The sequence below is a fragment of the Maniola hyperantus genome, chromosome 6 (assembly GCF_902806685.2).
Source record: "Maniola hyperantus chromosome 6, iAphHyp1.2, whole genome shotgun sequence".
Classification (NCBI taxonomy): Eukaryota; Metazoa; Arthropoda; class Insecta; order Lepidoptera; family Nymphalidae; genus Maniola; species Maniola hyperantus.
In genome coordinates, this window is record NC_048541.1 from 7277695 (window position 1) to 7297712 (window position 20018).

The 20018-nt window shown below is 34.9% G+C and overlaps 2 protein-coding genes across 2 annotated transcripts; one reads left to right on the plus strand and one right to left on the minus strand.

Moving 5' to 3' along the window:
- The first annotated feature begins 14000 nt into the window (after window positions 1-14000).
- On the plus strand, window positions 14001-17508 carry Rpi (Ribose-5-phosphate isomerase). Its single transcript, XM_069499449.1, has one exon. It carries the CDS (start codon window positions 14092-14094, stop codon window positions 14878-14880), a length of 789 nt encoding a protein of 262 aa, XP_069355550.1. The 5' UTR covers window positions 14001-14091; the 3' UTR covers window positions 14881-17508.
- A 67-nt stretch (window positions 17509-17575) lies between these two features.
- LOC117983128 (uncharacterized) lies at window positions 17576-19496 on the minus strand. Its single transcript, XM_069499451.1, has 3 exons — window positions 19337-19496; window positions 18870-19245; window positions 17576-18250 (listed from the first exon to the last, which is right to left on the minus strand). The coding sequence occupies exons 1-3, from the start codon at window positions 19337-19339 to the stop codon at window positions 18087-18089; spliced, it is 543 nt and encodes a 180-aa protein (XP_069355552.1). The 5' UTR covers window positions 19340-19496; the 3' UTR covers window positions 17576-18086.
- Window positions 19497-20018: the final 522 nt, after the last annotated feature.

Consider the following 20018-nt stretch of genomic DNA (forward strand, 5'->3'; position numbering starts at 1 on the left):
AGCTGACGAGAAATCTAAGGTAGGATCTTGAAGTCTTGATGCAGAAAGACAAAGGGAGCCGATCGGTAAAGTAGAAGAAAATAAGACAGTCATAGAAATCAAAATTAGTGCCATCAAAACACGATTTTCCGTCAAAACCCCATTATCCACACGATGGTCCAGTTTTTACCCAAACGTATAGAAATTATCATGGTTAATTTATAGGTAGGTACCTACTAAAGATGTTACGGAATCGTACTCTCTTCTACTTACTCTATCAGTAAAGTTATGCTTCAAGTGTTTTTATTTTTAACAATGAGGTACCTACACACCTACCTCTACTATTTTTTTGAACTGTTTTAAAAAGAATATAACTGACGAATAATGTGTGTAATTGTGTTTTCAGACCTGCCCTTAACATATTATTATCTCTCTTCTGCCTCCGCCTCCGATCCAATTCCAGTTCCGTTCCAACAAAAAACTCCAGTTCTGAATTCGATTCCGATGTTTACACTTCCGTAAAAGACAAAAAAAAGAAAAAAAAAGAATATTATTATTAAAAAGTAGTCGTATCTATCCCTAACGCACTGCTGCACTTAGTGTGTAGTAGCACCAATTTCAACAAAGCAATAAGAAAGGCAAATGGACAAAAAAAGCCTAGTACCGACCTAGAACAGTCTCCGACCGCCATGTCGGAGGAAAAAAGGGAGGAACACATTTAAAAAAAAAACTTCCGTAACATCCCTGGTAGGTACGTATGACTGCACAGATGTTGGTTAGAACTTAGAATACCATAACTCCCTATATAGATTCAAACAGTCATGGTGAATACAGAAAAAACGCTGATGCATATCAGCGTTTTTTCTGTATTCACCATGACTGTTTGAATCTACTTACGTGCGCATGCACGTAAGTATATCTCCAATTTTATTTTCATCCCAAAAGCTCACTGGGTTGGCATTATTCAAAGCAGACTTTACTAATGCATTTTATGGCCCTTCGGATATTTATGAGGCGCTTACCTGAAGCGCAGACCACAAGAGCACTCGTCTCATCAGGACTGTATTTTTACTTATTACTCTCAATTTTAGAAAAGTGTATGAATGTTTACATGACCGTGATTATTATCTGTTTATTTTAATTATGTTTGTTAATTTATCTAGGTATCATCTAGGTATACTAGGATACTAAGTAATCTAAATATATAAAAGGAAAAACTAACTGACTGACTGACTGATATATCAACGAACAGCTCATACTACTGGACGGATCAGGCTGAAACGAGGCACGGTTTCAAAACATCACGGTGAAGCATAACCTGCTTCAATAAAATTTTTGTGATGTTTTAAAACCGTGCCTCGTCCGCGCGCCGTAAGCGGCGCGGCCCGCGCCCGCCACGTGCTGGCATGAATCATCCCTAATACACATGCATGAAATGGAATTGAATGCAAACCTAGCGTTTTCAAATTAAACAATAATATCACATGTTTTCATGGTCAATTCAAATGTTTGTCCTAGCGAAAATCGTTCCTGAAAGCAATCTGAAGAGAATTATATTGATGTTGATATTTCGATTTGTTAGAATCACGTATTACTCATGTAATCAAATCACGTACCTATCTAATTAATCAATCATGTCGTATTTGGCAGTATAAAAGTTTTAATATGCAAAATTATAATAATTATAATAATGAATGATTGACATACAATTGCATAAGTTTTGAAGTTGCAAATACGTGCAGACCAATAAAAATCATCAGTTGGTAGGTTCATAAAAATAAGTGCAGTGGTGGTAAACTTTTAATACCCAATAATGAGTATATATACCTAGGTATGCATGTTTCCTCACGACATTTTCCTTCACCGTTGAAGCAAATGATATTTTATTGCTTAAAAGTTAAAAGACATCTAATTTGCCCTAACAGTTAACACATAGATACTAACTAATAGCTTGTTATCATTCTTTTGGCAACTAAGCTTTAAGAAGCTATTCTATAATCCCAGTATTAAGAATTATGCGTGGCGAGGGATTTGTAACGTGTTTTCCGCCATTTTCCGAGGGCATTCGGTCGCAGCCGCTTTCCTCGGGGATTCCATTCCGAAAAACCTCCATAAATATTTCTTACAGTATTTGTATCTTCCTTGGAGGATCGTTAGCGCAGTGTTTTCCTTTTTTTCTTGTAAGTCTCCATCTGCTCCTATAAACATAAATTATTTCTAAGCAAAATCTTATCCGTAAACAGATATATATACACAGTATCAGTATAACACAGTAGCAGATGGCATTTTCTCCAAAATAAGAGAAAGGCGTTCAGATAAATTATGTGGCTGTAGCTTAGAAGCATTTTGTATTTATTGAGTAGGTACGTATATTAGAAGTACCTACCTACTTAATATGAGAAAAAAACCCCGGCCAAGTGCGAGTCAGACTCGTGCAATGAGGGTTCCGTACTACAATCGTATTTTATCGACATTTAAAAATAAAATCTGTTTTAGAATGTACAAGTAAAGCCCTTTCATAATATTAACATGATACCCCACTTGGTATAGTAATCTTACTTTGAAAGTTGAAAATAGCAATATTTGTTCATGAACATTTTTTTTTTTCTTGTGATGTAACCACTTTACGGTTTTCAGCTTTTTCCCCTCATGTCTGCAATAAGACCTACCTTCCTGCTAAATTTCATGATTCTAGGTTAACGGGAAGTACCCTATAGGTTTCTTAACAGACAAACAGACAGACAGACAACAAAGATCACTTTGTTGTCTGTCTGTCTATAAGGGTTCCGTTTTTCCTTTTGAGGTACGGAACCCTAAAAATAGCCTAAATATATATATACCTACAGATGTGCAACTAGCTAGCGTGGCCCATATAGTCCCTCTCGCTAAAGCACAGGTAGGTACACTTACGTCTTGTGAAATGGTATTCCTTCTATTTTACGTTCGCTTCGGCTATTGTAGCCTAGTATACTGCAACCCACTATTGCACAATAACTTCAAAAAGAAAAATTGTATTCAATTTTCAAAACAAATAATTTTTTTTTTTTATTTTATTCAGATACAAGTTAGCCCTTGACTGCAATCACCTGATGGTATTTCTTTAAAATACTTGAGTCTACATAACCTCACTTCTCGTTGTTTGTCAAGATCTTACGAACAAAATACATCTTGACAAACAAAAAAAATGGCCACGGTAAGAAGGACAAAAAATGTTCATTCGTCAGGATCTGACAAGTTAGCTATCTGGCTTTAACAGTAAAAGTCACAATAGGGCTACTTCTACAGGTATTTGTTCTGAGTCTGAGGCTTAAAGTTTGGCTTAACTCGTAGGTGACTGAGGTGACGCATTCCGGATTCGTGTCGACACTACACGTGAATTTTAACTACCCCTAGCTGTAGGAAATTTCCTATAATAATTTCGCGTAATCAGCAGTATAAAGCGCTTTGCGCTAATAAATTTTATCGCATTTGTTTGGAAAGTATCGAAATTCAAACCTAATGGACAATTTACACCGTTCGTTTTATGCGCTCGCAAACATCTGGCACCTGATTGCTAACGTTTTTATGTTCACTTAGAAACACCTTTACTTAATATTACTTAGGTAAGTACGAATAGAGACGAGAGAAATAACTTGATCGTGTTACAGCTTGCTTTGATTAAGATCTTTGTACCTGAAACGGTGAACCTAAGTTCATTCCATTAGTAGATTAGACCTCTTTCAATACCAACACGATCCGATCTTTGCAAAAGATTGCGTATTCAGGAAAAAGCTCTATTCATTGCGTGCGTGAAAAACAGACGGTTAACAGATTTTCTTAATGGAAATCCTGTTTTTAAAGTGGGATGTGTCATGTGATGATGTGTAAAGTTCTTAGAAAATTGCAGTTTTTTTAATATTTTATTTTTTGTTATATTATTAAAAATATAGAAATTTACTCACCATTTGGTAGGTATAGCTTAAGAATCGGCCAAGTGCGAGTCACACTCACGTACCGAGGGTTCCGTACTCGAGTATTTTTTCGACATTCATTATTCAAAATTATTATACATAAATAACATTATTTAAAACTATTATACATAAATAAAAATCTGTTTTAGAATGTAGGTACAGGTAAAGCCCTTTCTCTGATACCCCACTTGGTATAGTTACCTAACTTACTTTAAAAATTGAAAATGTTAAAATTAAATGTTTATGACCACATTTTTTTGTGATGTAACCACAAATTCACGGTTTTCGGATTTTTTCCTTTAAGTACTTATGCTATAAGACCTACCTACCCACCTGCCAATTTTCATAGTTCTAAGTCAACGGGAAGTACCCTATAGCACAGATAATATATAATAGTATTAACGTACCTATAGGTTTTCTTGACAGAAACGAGAGGCATGCAGATAAAGTAGTGATCCTATAACGGTTCTTTTTTCCTTTTGAGGTACGGAACCCTAAGTGATATTTAATTAATTAAAACGCACATAAATCCGAAAAGTTAGAGGTGCGTGCCCGGGATCGATCCCCGACCTCCGATTAGAAGGCGGTCGTCCTAACTCTTAACCACTAAGCTATCACAGCGTATCTTATCTTATCTTAGCACATGAGATAGGCATCGTTTATTGGCAAATTTTCTAAACTGGGTGAAACCAAATTATTCAATAGCGGTTGTCTAAAAGCAGATTCATGTAAGACAGTCCTTTAGGGATTTCATGTAACCGCAACCCAAAGGCTTGACCATAAATAGCATTTGACATCTATCGTTGTGTGGAGGCATAATATGTAGGTATAGCAGGTATAATCGTAGAGTACGAGGTTCGTTTCAGTTTCAGCCCTTGCTTTGGATACCCTACTTGGTATCTTACTTTGAAAATTGAAAATATGAACTAATTCTTCATGACCACATTTTAATTTTTTTTTGTGATGTAACCACAAATTCACAGTTTTCGGAAATTTTCCTTTACTTGTGCTATAAGACCTTGCTAGACGAATTTTGCTATTAGGTAGGTACCCTAAGTAAGTGACCACGACATAGGTAGCTATTTACCACCTAGGTATATTTAAATTTCATTTGTTTTTGTAAAAGAATTTTCTTAGAATACCTACACTTAAAATCATGGAAGAGGAATTCTACGTTTGCACTCTATACCTATAGGGGCGAGTATTTAGCCCTATTATGATACAGCCTTTGAATGGTCTACGTTAGTTATTCAACGCGTGACTCGGACTGCTGCCTCGTAAATCAAACTCGCCACCCGCTATTCGCTTATGCATTATACAATTTTATTTGTGCGAGTCCGTTGAATAGGTAATAAACTATGGCAGGTGAAACGTTCTGCGTCCGAATGCGAGCAGAATTTGAATCGTACGCAAATACTTGTTTAACGTGGATCCGCCATATGTAATGATGGCATTGTGTGCATATAAACCGTTTTCGTGTAAATGCGTGTATTAAAATCATGGCCATAATAAACGAATATTTTCATAGCCAATAAAAATGATTCTATGTCATTACTCTTCCTCTTTTCTTTTTACTATCATAAGGGGGTGTCACACTATCGATATCGTTTCGTGATTATGGTATGAAATGATATTATACTGGTTGCGCTAACTATGTCTAACAGCGGTTAAGCACTCATCCGGTCCGAGTCCGTGGAAATACGTTCCGAATTTGTCATAGAACTATCTGTATGGCAGATTATGACATATGGCGTAGATATTTTTCATATCCGTATTTTCATGGATTCGGATCGGATAAGTGCGTCAGCGCTCTAACGCTTATTGAAAGCGCACTAGTGACTACTAGACGAATAGTTAGACCTAGTTAGGTACTTAACGAGTTTCAAGAGCATCCGAAATCCAGATATATTTTTTCAATATTGTTACTTGATCGTGCCGATATTTGTATACCATCAAATTCCCGGAAATTTAGGTACCTACTACCTACTCTGGAGTAGGTACCTAAATTTCTAAATAATAATGTAATTTAAAACAACTATTGTTTAAATAACATTGCTGAGTAAAAGAAAAGCTTATACTTAATGTCGTATTTCAGAATAGAGCTTGTACGTAGAAAGAACATTTCGTTCGGACTTTATCTACCGTTTTTAGTGGTTAGTTTTCCAGAGGTCTTCATTTCGGCGCGCGGTAGAGCAGAAAATTCACTCCGGCCCAAGTTCCTCACGTCCTTGCCTATATATCGAACCCTTTTTCCTTAGGAATTGTTTTAGCGGTTTTTAGTTAGCAAATTCAAATACATGATTATATTTTAAATTCGACCTAAGTACATAAATATAATGTGTTATTATTTGTTATTTATGTGAAACTGCCAGAAGACTTCAATAGACCTAAATAAACAGGCATAATCTATAATAATCTAAAACATCAAAAGACTTATTTTACTCTAGAAGATGATAGCATAAAGCACCTGACTTGTTTCTTATTTTTAGTTTTTTTTTAATTTACCTAACCCTAATCGGGTTACAGTTTTTTAATTTTTTCTATTTTTCGGTAGGTAGGTAGGTAGTCGTACTTTTTCTCTTTTGTTGTTATAAAAGCAATCTGTAAAAGCAATAGAAATACACAATCTATGAAAGTTTCAACTCTCTACGATTCATAAGATACAGCCCGCTGACTGACAAACGGACTGACAGCGGAGTCTTAGTAATTGGATCCCGTTGGCACCGTTTTCGGGTAGGGAACCTTAAAAAGGGAGAACTGTCACAACTGCCACAACCTGTCTACCAAGTACCAAGACTGTAGCAATTGAAAAGAAGAAGAGGGAAAAGTTCCATTGAGGCGAACCTTAAGTGTAGGACTCTCGTAGAATCATGTCACACGCTAAATGTGCTAGTGCTGCAACCTAATATTATGTTCCACAGAGAAGAAAAAGGACTCAATCATCGTCAACATCATCATCATAGTACAAATGACTGGCTCATTATTGGGAACTGAAATCGTCATTTTTACTTTCAATTAAAGCTATTGATTTAATTGTACACAATGTAAAACGCTGATGCTCGTCCATGTTAATGAAATGGCAGGCGAAATGATCATAATTACGTAGAGCGTTTTTACTGTATTGTTACAGGACCCGGTTTCAGAATCACCTGGTATTGCCATCGCGAAAATATTTCAAACAAATGAGACCATTTTGTTCGGACGACTGGCATAATACCTTTTGTAATTACGATCACCAGAAATCCATGAATTGTCCCTTTGCGTTAATCGAAATAGATAAGTAGAACTTCCATTATTATATTATGTTATTGCTGAATCATTACAATTATAGTTTTCGTTATTTCCATTTGTGGATACCCGTGATTTAATTTTAGAAGAATATCTGTATTCATACAGTGGAATTCGTCTTACCGAATAAAACCTGAATTCATAAAGTAATGAAGAACCAACAATATTTACAATCAGAGAATAAAAAGGTACTTATCATCACCTTAACTACCTTAGCTTTTAAGCAAAGTTGCTATAGTGTAGGTATGGATAATTTTAATAAATTGCCACAAATAATTTAAAATGAGCTTCATTTTAAATTACTTACTTGCCTAAAGACTTTAAAATATAGGAAATTTGTAATGGCAATGTACAGCACTCAACCTCACAAAGGACCTTTGTAGGTGCTTTGCTACTTGAGCATGTTCCGACAGGTGCCAATAGGCTAGTTGACACTTTTTTTAAGCTGCTGCGCGATTGCGGGAGAATGACAGCTACAATATCACGATCGCAATCATCACTGATTGGTTAACGCTCGCTCACTATTGGCTACAGTGCATTGTTGCAACAAGAATCGCACAAATTCAGCCAATCAGAGCAATTGAGATTGTAATAATGATTGATGCAGGTTTTAGACAATCGGCCTACAGGTCTTAAATGGTTAATATTTGTCCTATTAGATCAAAAAAATTAACACTATATTTTTTTGCGCCCTAAAAACCGTAAAACTTTAATTTAAAAATATATTTTTCTTAGACAGGTGAAAACACTGTCGGCCATGTTTGGCCGATAGATTATCTGTGCTCTGACGTCATGCATTTGTAAACAACAGTATAACCTCCCAAAGTTTAATAAACATGACTTCTATACTAGTTTACATGAAAAATATAGTAATTATCGTTATTGTATCATCCGAGAATGTAAAAACGCATCGATAAAGACCACAGGAAAGTTGTGGATTAGAGTGGCCAGTGAAATAAGTATACGTAACACGCGAAGACTTGCTTAAAGGGATCCTATATCACTAACGACTGCAACCCAAATTTATTTTTGCAAAGATCACTTTGTTGTAAGTCTTACTTAATAACTTATTCAATTTATAAAGAGAAAACGATAATTTTTTACGTTTACTATAAGTTTTTAGAAATATATAAAAACTAGCTTATGCTCGTGACTTCGCCCGCGTGGACTTCATAAATTTCAAACCCCCATTTTACCCACTCAGGGGTGGAATTTCAAAAAATCCTTTCCTAGTGGATACCTACCTTCTCTTTACCTACAAAGAACACACCCACCAAATTTCATGTATCTAGAACCAGCTGTTTAGATGTTTAGGCTGTGCGTTGATATATAAGTTAGTCAGGAGGACTTGAAATTTTATATATATGGATACTACGTTAGTCAATAGGGATGACATTTGTTTGTTTACATATTTAATGACGTCACATCATGGCTGACAGCGTTTTCTGAGTTTCAAATAAAAATAAAAACTGTATTTTTTTAAATTGGATTTATATATCCATCCTGCGTTTTTAATAATTGTTATTGATATATTTCGTTGTCTTAAGCAAAATACTATAATAAATAATCATTTATTGGACGAAATTAGATATGAGTCAAGTAGCCTATTGGTGGTCAAAGTGCGCCTGTGTATCTATAACTAATAAATAAAATTTATGTGATTTAATAAAAAGTGTCTGTCTGTGAAAGTTCGAAATAAATACCTCATATTTAAGCTCCTATGGTTATTTGAACTGTATACCATAACTGAATTTAAAAAAATTGTCTGTCTGTTTGAACGGGCTTATCTTCGGAACGGCTAAAACTCTTTTGACGGGACTTTCACAGACAAGTAGAGGATTAACCAAGGAGTACTACTTATATACACCGAAATCTCCGATACTTCTGAAACGATATTATCGGTCGATACCGATCTCCGATATTTGCGTATTTTTTTAATCGATAGAGAAACTTTGCTACTCTGTCCCATAAAAATTTTGATTCCAGCTCCTCAATCCTGATGCTGTACGAGATCTGAAAGTTTGGTCCAAGCAAGGTCCCCTTCATTAATAAAATACCAAAGTAACAATCAAAACATAATAACATAAACTGCGTTTGTAAAAAGTTACGATTTTATGCTATCCAAACGGTCAAATAAAAATATTATGAAGTAGGATTATGTTTTACGGAAATGAAGGATTAAATTGAATAAAATTATTCAAAACTAGCTCGCGTCTCGGTCAGCATCTGTTGCCCAAGTTTCGACTCAAAATACTGTCCAAACGTGACCTGACGTTATTGCATCATTTGTACTACATACCGTCTAAATGCATTTTATTCAATTTAATCCAGATTTCCACTTGAATAACAAATTAGATATGAAGTAAATACCTACCTATGTATCGATAGGTAGGTAGGTACCTATTTTAATTAAATCTCTTCTTATTCCTCTTGCCTTTCCCCCGTTTCATTTAGGGTTAGGCCTCCTTGTACGTAAGCGCCAGAATTTTTGGTCCTGGGTTATCATTGGAGAGATGCTAAGGGCTAAGGGCTTTAACGTCCCTCTCAACATTAATTGACTACCATATTATGGCTGGGGTTCCTCTCCATCGTGGTTTGGATATTTACCTATCATCGCTGTCGTGGTTCATCCGTACCATCGCAGCCTACTTACTCTCTTTAGGTTTTTCTTGTACTGGTACAACCTTAAAAGTCCCCTTATGCATTACGAACTTTGCCTAAACGCGTCACGCCCATCGGCACAGCGTAACATTTTCATATCGGTGGTAGATATGTATGTAACTACCACCGAAATCATGCAAGTCGCTATTCATGCTTTTTCAGGGTGGTTCGACACTCCGCTTCGTAAATTATTGCAGTTCTAACCTTTGTTAAAATTTGCAGTTTTGTATATTTTGCCAAAGTATTTAAAATTATTGGCTTTGGTGTGTATTGTCTATTTGTATCTTACACACTAGTTTCACCTCATTTAATTAACTATTGTTATAAATAGTGCATGTATATAAAACAATCTTGTAAGTATACTATAAAATAAATTAAACTTATGTAAGTAAAATATACCTTCCTGTCTATAAGGCTTGTTTAAAAATGAATAAATAGCTAATATAGGTACGTATGGTACCTATATGCCATGAATACTTAAGTAATCAGTAATAAACATAGGCACATATACCTACCGATCATTGATCTATAGACCTGATTAAAGGGAAACGTAAATGTGGTGTAAATTTTTTTTAAAGCAAGCCTCTTCAAAAAAACTCTCTCGTGTAATGGAAATCGTGCCCGAGGCCCCAGGGGCATCGCGGATTCAGTTCTCAAAAGGACCCAACAAAAGGTTCCACCGTCACATGAACATTGTAAAATTCACCCTTACACCCCCACCCAAGTCACAAACCAATAGCAACTTTAATTCCGAATAGCAAGTTCTATTTTTCCACCTCTATAATTGTTTTGTAACATTTTTTTCCAATCCGATAATGCGACCTTAGCGTCCGGATCATGGTTTACTACAAATTGTATTAGAGTAGTAGATTTTACTATTTAATGTCTACAGTCCAGGCCCTCAGAGTAAAACTAAACTTACCTAGGTATTTAGTTTGTTGTAAAGAGGCTTGTTTAAAAAAGTTTACCTACACAAATAAAAAGTTCTGAATTTAGTAATTCGGTTTTAGTTATAAATTATGATTATGAAGTAATTAATATATTATCTATTATATATGAGTAGATGCCTACTCAATCAATGCGTAATTACTATCTACCTATATCAACCAATAGGTACTTAGGTACTTTGAAAACATACGTTTCTAAAAAAATAAGTAGGTTTCTATAAGTGCGTATGAGACAAAGCTTTAATAAAGAAGCGTAGATAGGTATCGTGTAGTATAATATTATCTTAGCAAAATCCTTGTATCAAATCTTAAAATCGCTTCGCATTGTTGTCTTTTGTGTTCGGGTTCGCATTCGTTTTCCATCGCACACCATTATTCACATTAAGTGGACAGATCTCGGGTCAGATCCAGGCACAAGAAAAGCACAAAAAGTGCCCGCTTTATCCGAGCATGATAAATCTACTTCAAATCCGAGAATGGCGTCTTTTATGAAGGAAATTGAAATAAACCGACCGTGCGGATAACGGCTAAGTAAGAAGATCGGGATCCTTTAAGAATATATCGGTGAATCATTTTTATTCATCATCAATCTATCATAGCACTCATGCCTATCAACCATTTACTACAACCATCCTAGGTATCAAATTACTTAATATCAATGATATCAACAATATAGGCTTGGACCAGTTGCAAACAGCTTAGTGTTGCGCTTTATGATCAATTTTGTATCAACTACCTACTTACCTATCCAATGTAAGAAAGAATGTGCAAACATAAAAGAGTGTTGGCAATGGAACTTATAGATGTTCCTAAATCCTATTGGTTTTATCAGCTTTTATTTAAGAATCCACAGATAAAACTAGAAAGCGAGGCCGTTTTAGATAAACTTTTAGGCAGCTTGCGCGCTTGCATTATATCAAAATTCATATTATTCAGTAACATTAGGTAGTCGTTGTCTATTTGGAGGCAATCCGCCTGCGGGAGACAAACTGACAAGACTGCGGAAAATCTAGTATTGATAAAATACTAGAGTGACTAAGCCACACGCTGCGATATAGGAACCATAAAATTCTACACATAAGTATAGGCAACTACCCGTATTTTAGTGGAAGGGATGAAATCGAGCGTGAAATGGTTACCACACGAGCGGTTGTCTCGCGAACAAACGAATAGTAGATCGCTAGTCGGCGTTTGGCGGAAAATTGGCTAGCAACCGAATACGGCTTGCATGTAAGCTTGGCAAATTGCATTCGGGCCGTCTCGCGTCTGTTACGTTGAAATTTAATGACTAACGGATTCAATTCTATAATAGTTTATCTATACTCTCATACCTTAGAATTTTAATTATAAAATCAATATGTGCCACATATTGGCTTACTTTATTCACTACTAGATGATGCCCGCGACTTCGTCCGCGTGGATTTAGGTTTTTTTAAATCCCGTGGGAAATCTTTGCTTTTCCGGGATCAAAAGTAGCTTATGTCCTTCCCCGGGATGCAAGCTATCTCTGTACCAAATTTCATTGAAATCGGTTAAACGGATGGGCCGTGAAAAGCTAGCAGACAGACAGACAGACAGACGGACGGACAGATAGGCAGAAACACTTTCGCATTTATAATATTAGTATTGAGTATGGATAATACTATAATATATAAAAAAGTGAAGCTGTGGTAGCCTAGTGGTTAGGACATCCGCCTTCCAATCGGAGGTCGGGAGTTCGATCCCGGACACGCACCACTAACTTTTCGGAGTAATGTGTGTACCTAACGTTTTAATTAATTAAATATCACTTGCTTTAACGGTGAAGGAAAACATCGTGAGGAAACCTGCATGCCTGAGAGTTCTCCATAATGTTCTCAAAGGTGTGTGAAGTCTACCAATCCGCACATGGCCAGCGTGGTAGACTATGGCCAAAACCCTTCTCACTCTGAGAGGAGACCCGAGCTCTGTAGTGAGCCGGTGATGGGTTGATCATGATGATGATGATAATATAAAAAAATATTGTAACACTATTTTGATATGAAAATATCGCAAAATGATGTTATAATAGTTATTTGTTATGCAAGGGTGCAAAGATGTTATTTTGTCCCGAGAGATTGTATTGAATTCCGAGCCAGCGAAGGATTCTAAGGTTATAAACCTGAGCGTAGCGAGGAATTCAAAGACTCGAGCGCAAATAAATTTGCACCCTTGTGAAACACACAACTTTTCATCTAACTACAGCGAGGAAAACGCTAGATGCTCGATACAAGAGGCGCCAGTACCCTGGAGGTTTCAATAAGAAGTTTTTATATTATTAGGCCACAAGCAAAGAAGTTGGAAGTACTACCACAAGTCAGGCAGTGAAGTAGGTTCTCACAGGAGGTTCTAATCAAAGAAGATTCTTTAAATGATGAATAAAGTTTTTTTCAGGTGCGTTCAGAATTCAAATTTAAAATTCTTACCACAAAAAAAATCATTTTTATAATTCAATGAACTTCATTATATTTTTTACTCAATAAAGCTGAAACAGATAAAAATAGAAATGAATTAATTATATTTTAACTAGCTGATGCCCGCGACTTCGTACGCGTGGATTTAGGTTTTTAAAATTCCTGTGGGAACTCTTAAATTTTCCGAGATAAAAAGTAGCCTATGTCCTTCCCCGGGTTGCGAGCTACCTCTGTACCAAATTCGGTTGAACGGTTGAGCCGTGAAAAGCTAGCAGACAGACAGACAGACACACTTTCGCATTTATAATATTACTATGGATATGGATTTAATAAATATAAAAGTTCCTACGGGTTAGTAAATAATAATAAATAGTAAAGACAGTAAGGACGAACCGCGTTTCTGAACGTTTAAAAGAAAAAAAAGTAAGTAGATACCCCTATATTCAATGTACTCTGTGGTAGATACGCAACGCAACCATAGACGCATAGACGACACGTTCGAATTTCGACTCGTACTTTGCGCCCGAGGGAGCAAAATTACCACCTTTCCACTCAGATTTCAAAGGACAAAAGGATTGATTCCGAGCGAGTGAGATGAAAAAGTTATTTTTTTATTTGTACCTAGTGGTTTTGGAAGTCGGTTTTTTTAATAGTTTTTTTTTTTTTATTTTCTCATCTCAAGACTCCAAAAAGCTAGAACCCACATCGATGGCTAGAACCCAGAGCCGTAGTCAGTTTAAAAAAATTCTCTTCTCGTTCCGCGTTCGACCAACCAAGTTACGCGGCGTAATCCAAATAAAATTATAACCTAAATAATTTCTCATTCATATTTTTATGCAGTCTTTGTACTCAGTTTGCAAACTAAATTTTTTAGGATTTAATAAAATTCGTTCACTAGTAAATTGTGCAAAAGTTATAATGTCTTTGGAACAAGCGAAACAAGTGGCGGCATACCGTGCGGTTGACGAATATGTGAAGAACAATAGTATTTTCGGCGTAGGAAGTGGATCAACGGTTGTATACGCGGTGCAACGTTTATCTGAGAGAGTTGAAACAGAAAACCTCAAAGTGGTCTGCATTCCAACCTCGTTCCAAGCGAAACAACTTATAATTAAATATAACCTTTTACTGGGAGAGCTTGATACTAATCCGGAAATAGATGTTACTATTGATGGTGCTGATGAAGTTGATTCCAACATGACATTGATCAAAGGTGGAGGAGGCTGCTTGTTGCAAGAGAAAATTGTAGCTTCATGTTCCAAAAAGCTCATTGTTATAGCAGATTATACTAAGGACTCGAAAAAATTAGGTGACAGGTATAAAAAAGGTATACCTGTTGAAGTGATTCCTATGGCTTATGTTCCTATTCAAAATAAAATAAAATCTATGTTTGGTGGTGAGATAAAGTTACGCAATGCAGTTGCCAAAGCAGGTCCAGTAGTTACTGATAATGGCAATTTCATCCTTGACTGGATGTTTTCTAATCAAGACTTGGACTGGGAAAAGGTGCACAAATCTATAAAAATGATTCCAGGTGTTGTTGAAACTGGACTCTTTGTCAGAATGTGTGAGAAAGCATATTTTGGTCAACCAGAAGGAACTGTTGTTGAAAGATCTGCATAGAATTAATTATTTTTTGTTTAATATTTAAGAGAAAATCCTAAGCTATCATATTTTTCCTTATTCAAAATTATCATTTAAGTTGATAAAACTTACCAGCGAAATATTATGCAAAGCTGAGTAATTCTGTTGTACAATCTCTGAACTGAATTTATAGATCTAAATTAACTAGGGCAATCTTTTTCCGCTGGGAGCATTATAAAAAGGGTAGCAATATTTTATTATTTTTAGACCTCATTTCAGTTTAGAAATTGTGTAAACAAAATTAACCACAATGTAGCTAATTCTGTTGTACTGAATCTTAAAGTTAAACTAAATTAACAGGTTTATCTTATGCTATCCTTTTCTGCTAGAAGCATTAAGGGTGCTTGCATAAAGAACCATTGTTTGCATTCTGCTATAGACAGGGTGGTGCTGATACGGTCTTGATCAGTGTAGATAAAATAGCCTCATATTATCTTATGAGCTCTCACATAAAGATACAGGTAATAGGTATAAAGTAACATAAGGCTGTACAGATAGAGGCTAATACAGGTACCAACCCACACCAACCTGTTAGAGATACTGGAAACCTGCTACTTTATATATTGAAGCTGCCTATGAAAGGGATAGCAATACATTTAGATTTTAGACTTGTCATTTCAGTGTAGAAATTTATACACTGCAGAATTAGCTACAATATTAACATTTAACATAATTGTATACTAATAGGGTTAAGAAAAGCATGCATTTCTGGTAGAATAGGTAAACTAATTATGTATATGAAGAAAAATTTCTATTGTTTTCTTAGTTGACTAGTTCGGTGCTATTTTAAACCTTGTGACTAGTTTTTGTATGCCACCTCCTCCACCGCTACACCTTTTCTAGATTTTGTTCAAGATGCACTTTCTGCGTTGAATGGAAAAAGTTGGCACATACGTAATTAACTTTAAAGTAAATTGCCGAAACATAGGTGTTGCCTTTTTGTCATGTGATAAGTATTTCTGATGCATGTTTAATTTACACTGTTAGAGCATCAGCAGAAATTTATCTTCAGACATCTTTGGAACTGAGGTGGAAGAGAGGATTTGTGCACCACATGACACTCATTGGCAACAACTGTTAAATCTAAGTCTGGGATCACTACAATACATAAATCAATACAATAGAAGTCAGAATGTTGTTTGCATATTTTCCATCAGGAGTCCAGCCTAATTTGTAGAAATTTTTAAATAAGTCATTGTATAAAATAATATAATCTCATTACTTATAATTATTTAGAGAAAAATAATGTGCACTTGAAAGACTGCAGGAACACTTTTTATTAATTTTATACTTAGTATTTCATGAAGTACTCAACCAACCAGGTATCCTAATTTGTTTGCAAAAAGTCTGTTAACTTAAAGGGAGAGAGGCAACACACTCGACAAAACTACTGAAGTATGTGTTTTATATTAACATACTTGTACCTACTTAATATTACTAAATTATTAACAAAGAAGAAACTAATTGACATTATAACAAACTTAATTAATTAGTGCGATCAATAAATAAAAATAATTTCGATTCAAAATGAATGCCCTATATAATTACATGATAAAATCTATTATAAAATAATGTAACACGTAGTTTGCATGTAATTGTATAATAATTATATATTTAGCATGTATGTATTGTTAATGTACCTAACTTTGCAATGCCCTAACGGGGCTTCATGTAACCATGAAAGCAAATGAATAAATAAATCATAAATCATAAAATCACACAGAATACACACATAGGGATGTGCTAATGATATTGCATTATTATTTTTATATGAGTAAGACTGTGTGTGTGTTTATATTTAGTAGAAAGGTTTTCCACCTGTTTGGATGAGTACTGATGCATTATTTATTACATTACTATGTTTAAAACAGTTGAATATTCTAAATTTAATTTACCTAATATGAAGTAGAAAGATAATCAAGATGTACATTGATAGAAAAAATATAATATTATGTGATCAATGATAACCATAACATTTGACACTTAAAATTATATTTATTAATTAAAGCTGGTTTCAGTGGAATAATAGTATATAATAATTTTTACAAAAGCATTTTACTACAATACTATCATATGTCATGTATGTATTTTATATAATACATAGTTATAATATGATTACTGGTTCAAGATTAGAGGTCAACTAAACATTGTGATGTGACAGATGATTATTTATAAAAATACAAAACTACAATTTAGAAATGTGTAAAGAATATACATTAAGCTCAAAAACTTAATTTGTTCACATTATTGGTGGATAATTATAATAAAAACTGTTATTAATGAATAACCTATGTGCTCACAGATTGTTTGCTGTTTTGCATGTGTAGTGAACAAATAATATTAAGTAATATTATAGTACAAATTACAATTTTAATGTCTTGTCTCCATATTATTTTTTATTATTATAATATAAGTATTTTGTGCTTACATGTTGCAAATCATTAATAAATACTTTTATAAAAACATTGTTTCATATGAAATTAAACATTACATTTCTCGGGATAAAATCTAGAATAATAATGAGATTACAGTTAAGCCCTATTATTATACTGCAATAGTAACTGATACACCTCAAAATAAAAATAATTTTCTTAAAATTAATACTGGCTTATCATTTATCAGCAGCCTTAGTCACAAGCTGGATTTGTTTCAGAATTCAGATTTAATACAAAAAAAAATACATTGATACTATCTACTATGGCTAATTTTATTGTAATTTGTACACAATCTCTAAATTGACAGGTATAAATCTAGTGCTATCCTTTTCCATAGGAAACATTGTGAAAAGGATAGCTGTATATTTAGACCCGTCATTTTAGTTTAGGAGCTTACATACAACAATAAGTACCACTGCCTCATTTGTCAGATCTAACCAAAATATTAGCTTTTGCAAGAACTGCAGTGAAGGTAATTAATTATACTAACAAAATATACACCTATAGTCCGCGACGGGCGGGAGGAAGGCCTGCGCAAATCACCTGCACTTGCCAGCACCAGTTTGTGCGGGGCATTCCCTCCCCAACTGTTATCTAGACCTGTCGCATATTATACTTACAAAATCAGAAGTTGTTTTGTAAAATGTTCCTACAAAAGACTTGCCAGAATGTTCAAATGAGGCAAATTATATCAAGTTGCAATTGGATTCTTAATTTTGTGCTACAAGACCAATTAAAAATAATACAAAATTAATACAGGCTAGTTTTCTTCATGATACGCAGAAATTCCTCTTGGTTGATTTCACCATCGCCATCACGGTCAGCTTCATCAATCATCTCATGTAATTCTTCATCTGTTAAATTCTCTCCTAACTCACGTGCCACTCGTTTCAGATTCTTGAATGAAATCTTTCCTGAAAATGTTATATTTATATGTTTCAAATAGCTATCTAAACAAATTGCCACCCATATTATACTACTAGCTTATGCTCGCTACTTCGTCCGTGTGGACTACACAAATTTCACCCCGTTAGGGATTGAATTTTCAAAAATCATTTCTTAGTGGATGCCTACGTCATAATAGCTACCTGCATGCCAAATTTCAGCCCGATCCGTCCAGTTATTTGAGCTGTGCGTTGATAGATCAGTCAGTCAGTCAGTCATCTTTTCCTTTTATATATTTAGATTTAAATCTAATCAAAAGTGACACTCTTTTTTTAAATCCTTTTCTGTCTGTATGACTACCCTAATTTTCATAACAGCTGAACCTACTCTGATATGACTTTTGAAATAGTCTTGAGAACTAAGTAAGCAATAAATATTTTAGGCCTTTTTATCCTAGGAAAACAAAGGGTTTCTAAAGCAAAACACGACCATTTAGACTAATAATTGTGGACAAGACCTGGTTAGTTACAATGATTATAATCTCTTGACTCCTGCACACAGTATCATTGAGATGTGATTGATAACATAGCCCATAAAAATAACTAAATACACATATTTTCAAGTAAGGTCTAAAACATAATAAACTACCTGTTTCATCATCATCAAATAATTTGAAAGCCTTCATGATCTCTTCTTTTGTATCTTTTTCTGCCATTTTTACAGTCATTAACTCTAGGAAGTCCTCAAATGAAACTTTACCATCACCTTTATCAATTTCTGCTATCATTCTTTTTATTTCCTCTTTTTTTGGCTCAAACCCTAAAGCTCTGATGGCAACCTTTAATTCTTTTGTATCAATTTTTCCCGTGTTCTCAGTATCGAACAAATCGAACGCTTCTTTTATATCCCGTCGTTGCTCGTCGGACAACTCAAATTTGGGACCAGATTTCTTTCTTACTGCTCCCGGATTTACATTATTGGTGGTGGCGCCTTTCTTCTGCGAATTGCATACCACTGCAGTTGTCTGAAAATGTAAAATTATTCAATAACATTAACTTACAGTTCATTCTGTATTGCAGACAAATCGATAATTCTTTAAGCCAAATTAAAAGTACCATCACACTCAATATGTGTAGCACAGGTTGTAGGAAAAAAAATATCGGTGTTTTAAAACTGTTAAAGACAGAAATAAACGTAAAGTAAACAATTAAAAATAACAAAATGTTCAAATCACAATTATAATTATTCAAAGATGGTTCAAAATCTCGCGCAAGTGTCAACTGTCAAACAGTGACATTGTCCACTGACCATTACCATTTTTTTACGGCTGGGTCGGCTGGGTTCTAGGTTCTAGCCATAAAATATTATCTTAATAGTCGTGTTCGTTTTCTTTCCTTTGTGCGCATGTGCACGATTTGCGCATATGCAGTTGCAACTTGAAGTAAATTTCACTTGTCGAGTCTCTAACAAGTTTAGTGACATTTTGCTTCAAGTTTCTTTGTGCGCACCTCCGCACCATAATAATTGTTATTAGTCTGTGGTGCCCACAAATAGAAGCAAACGAACACAGCTATCATGTTTTTCTTTTTTCAAACTGACTTAAGGATCTGGATTCTTGGCAACCTTATAACCCCGAAGCATGCCCGAAGCTGATCCCTAAGTATGTACTAGGTAGTTACTATGACAGAGTATAATATAATCACTACGTCGTGGTTACTATTATGTAAGGCCTACAGTAATCGCAAAACAAGGAATCCAATCTGAAGTTGCGACGTGGCGGTTTGGGCAGGTCATAGA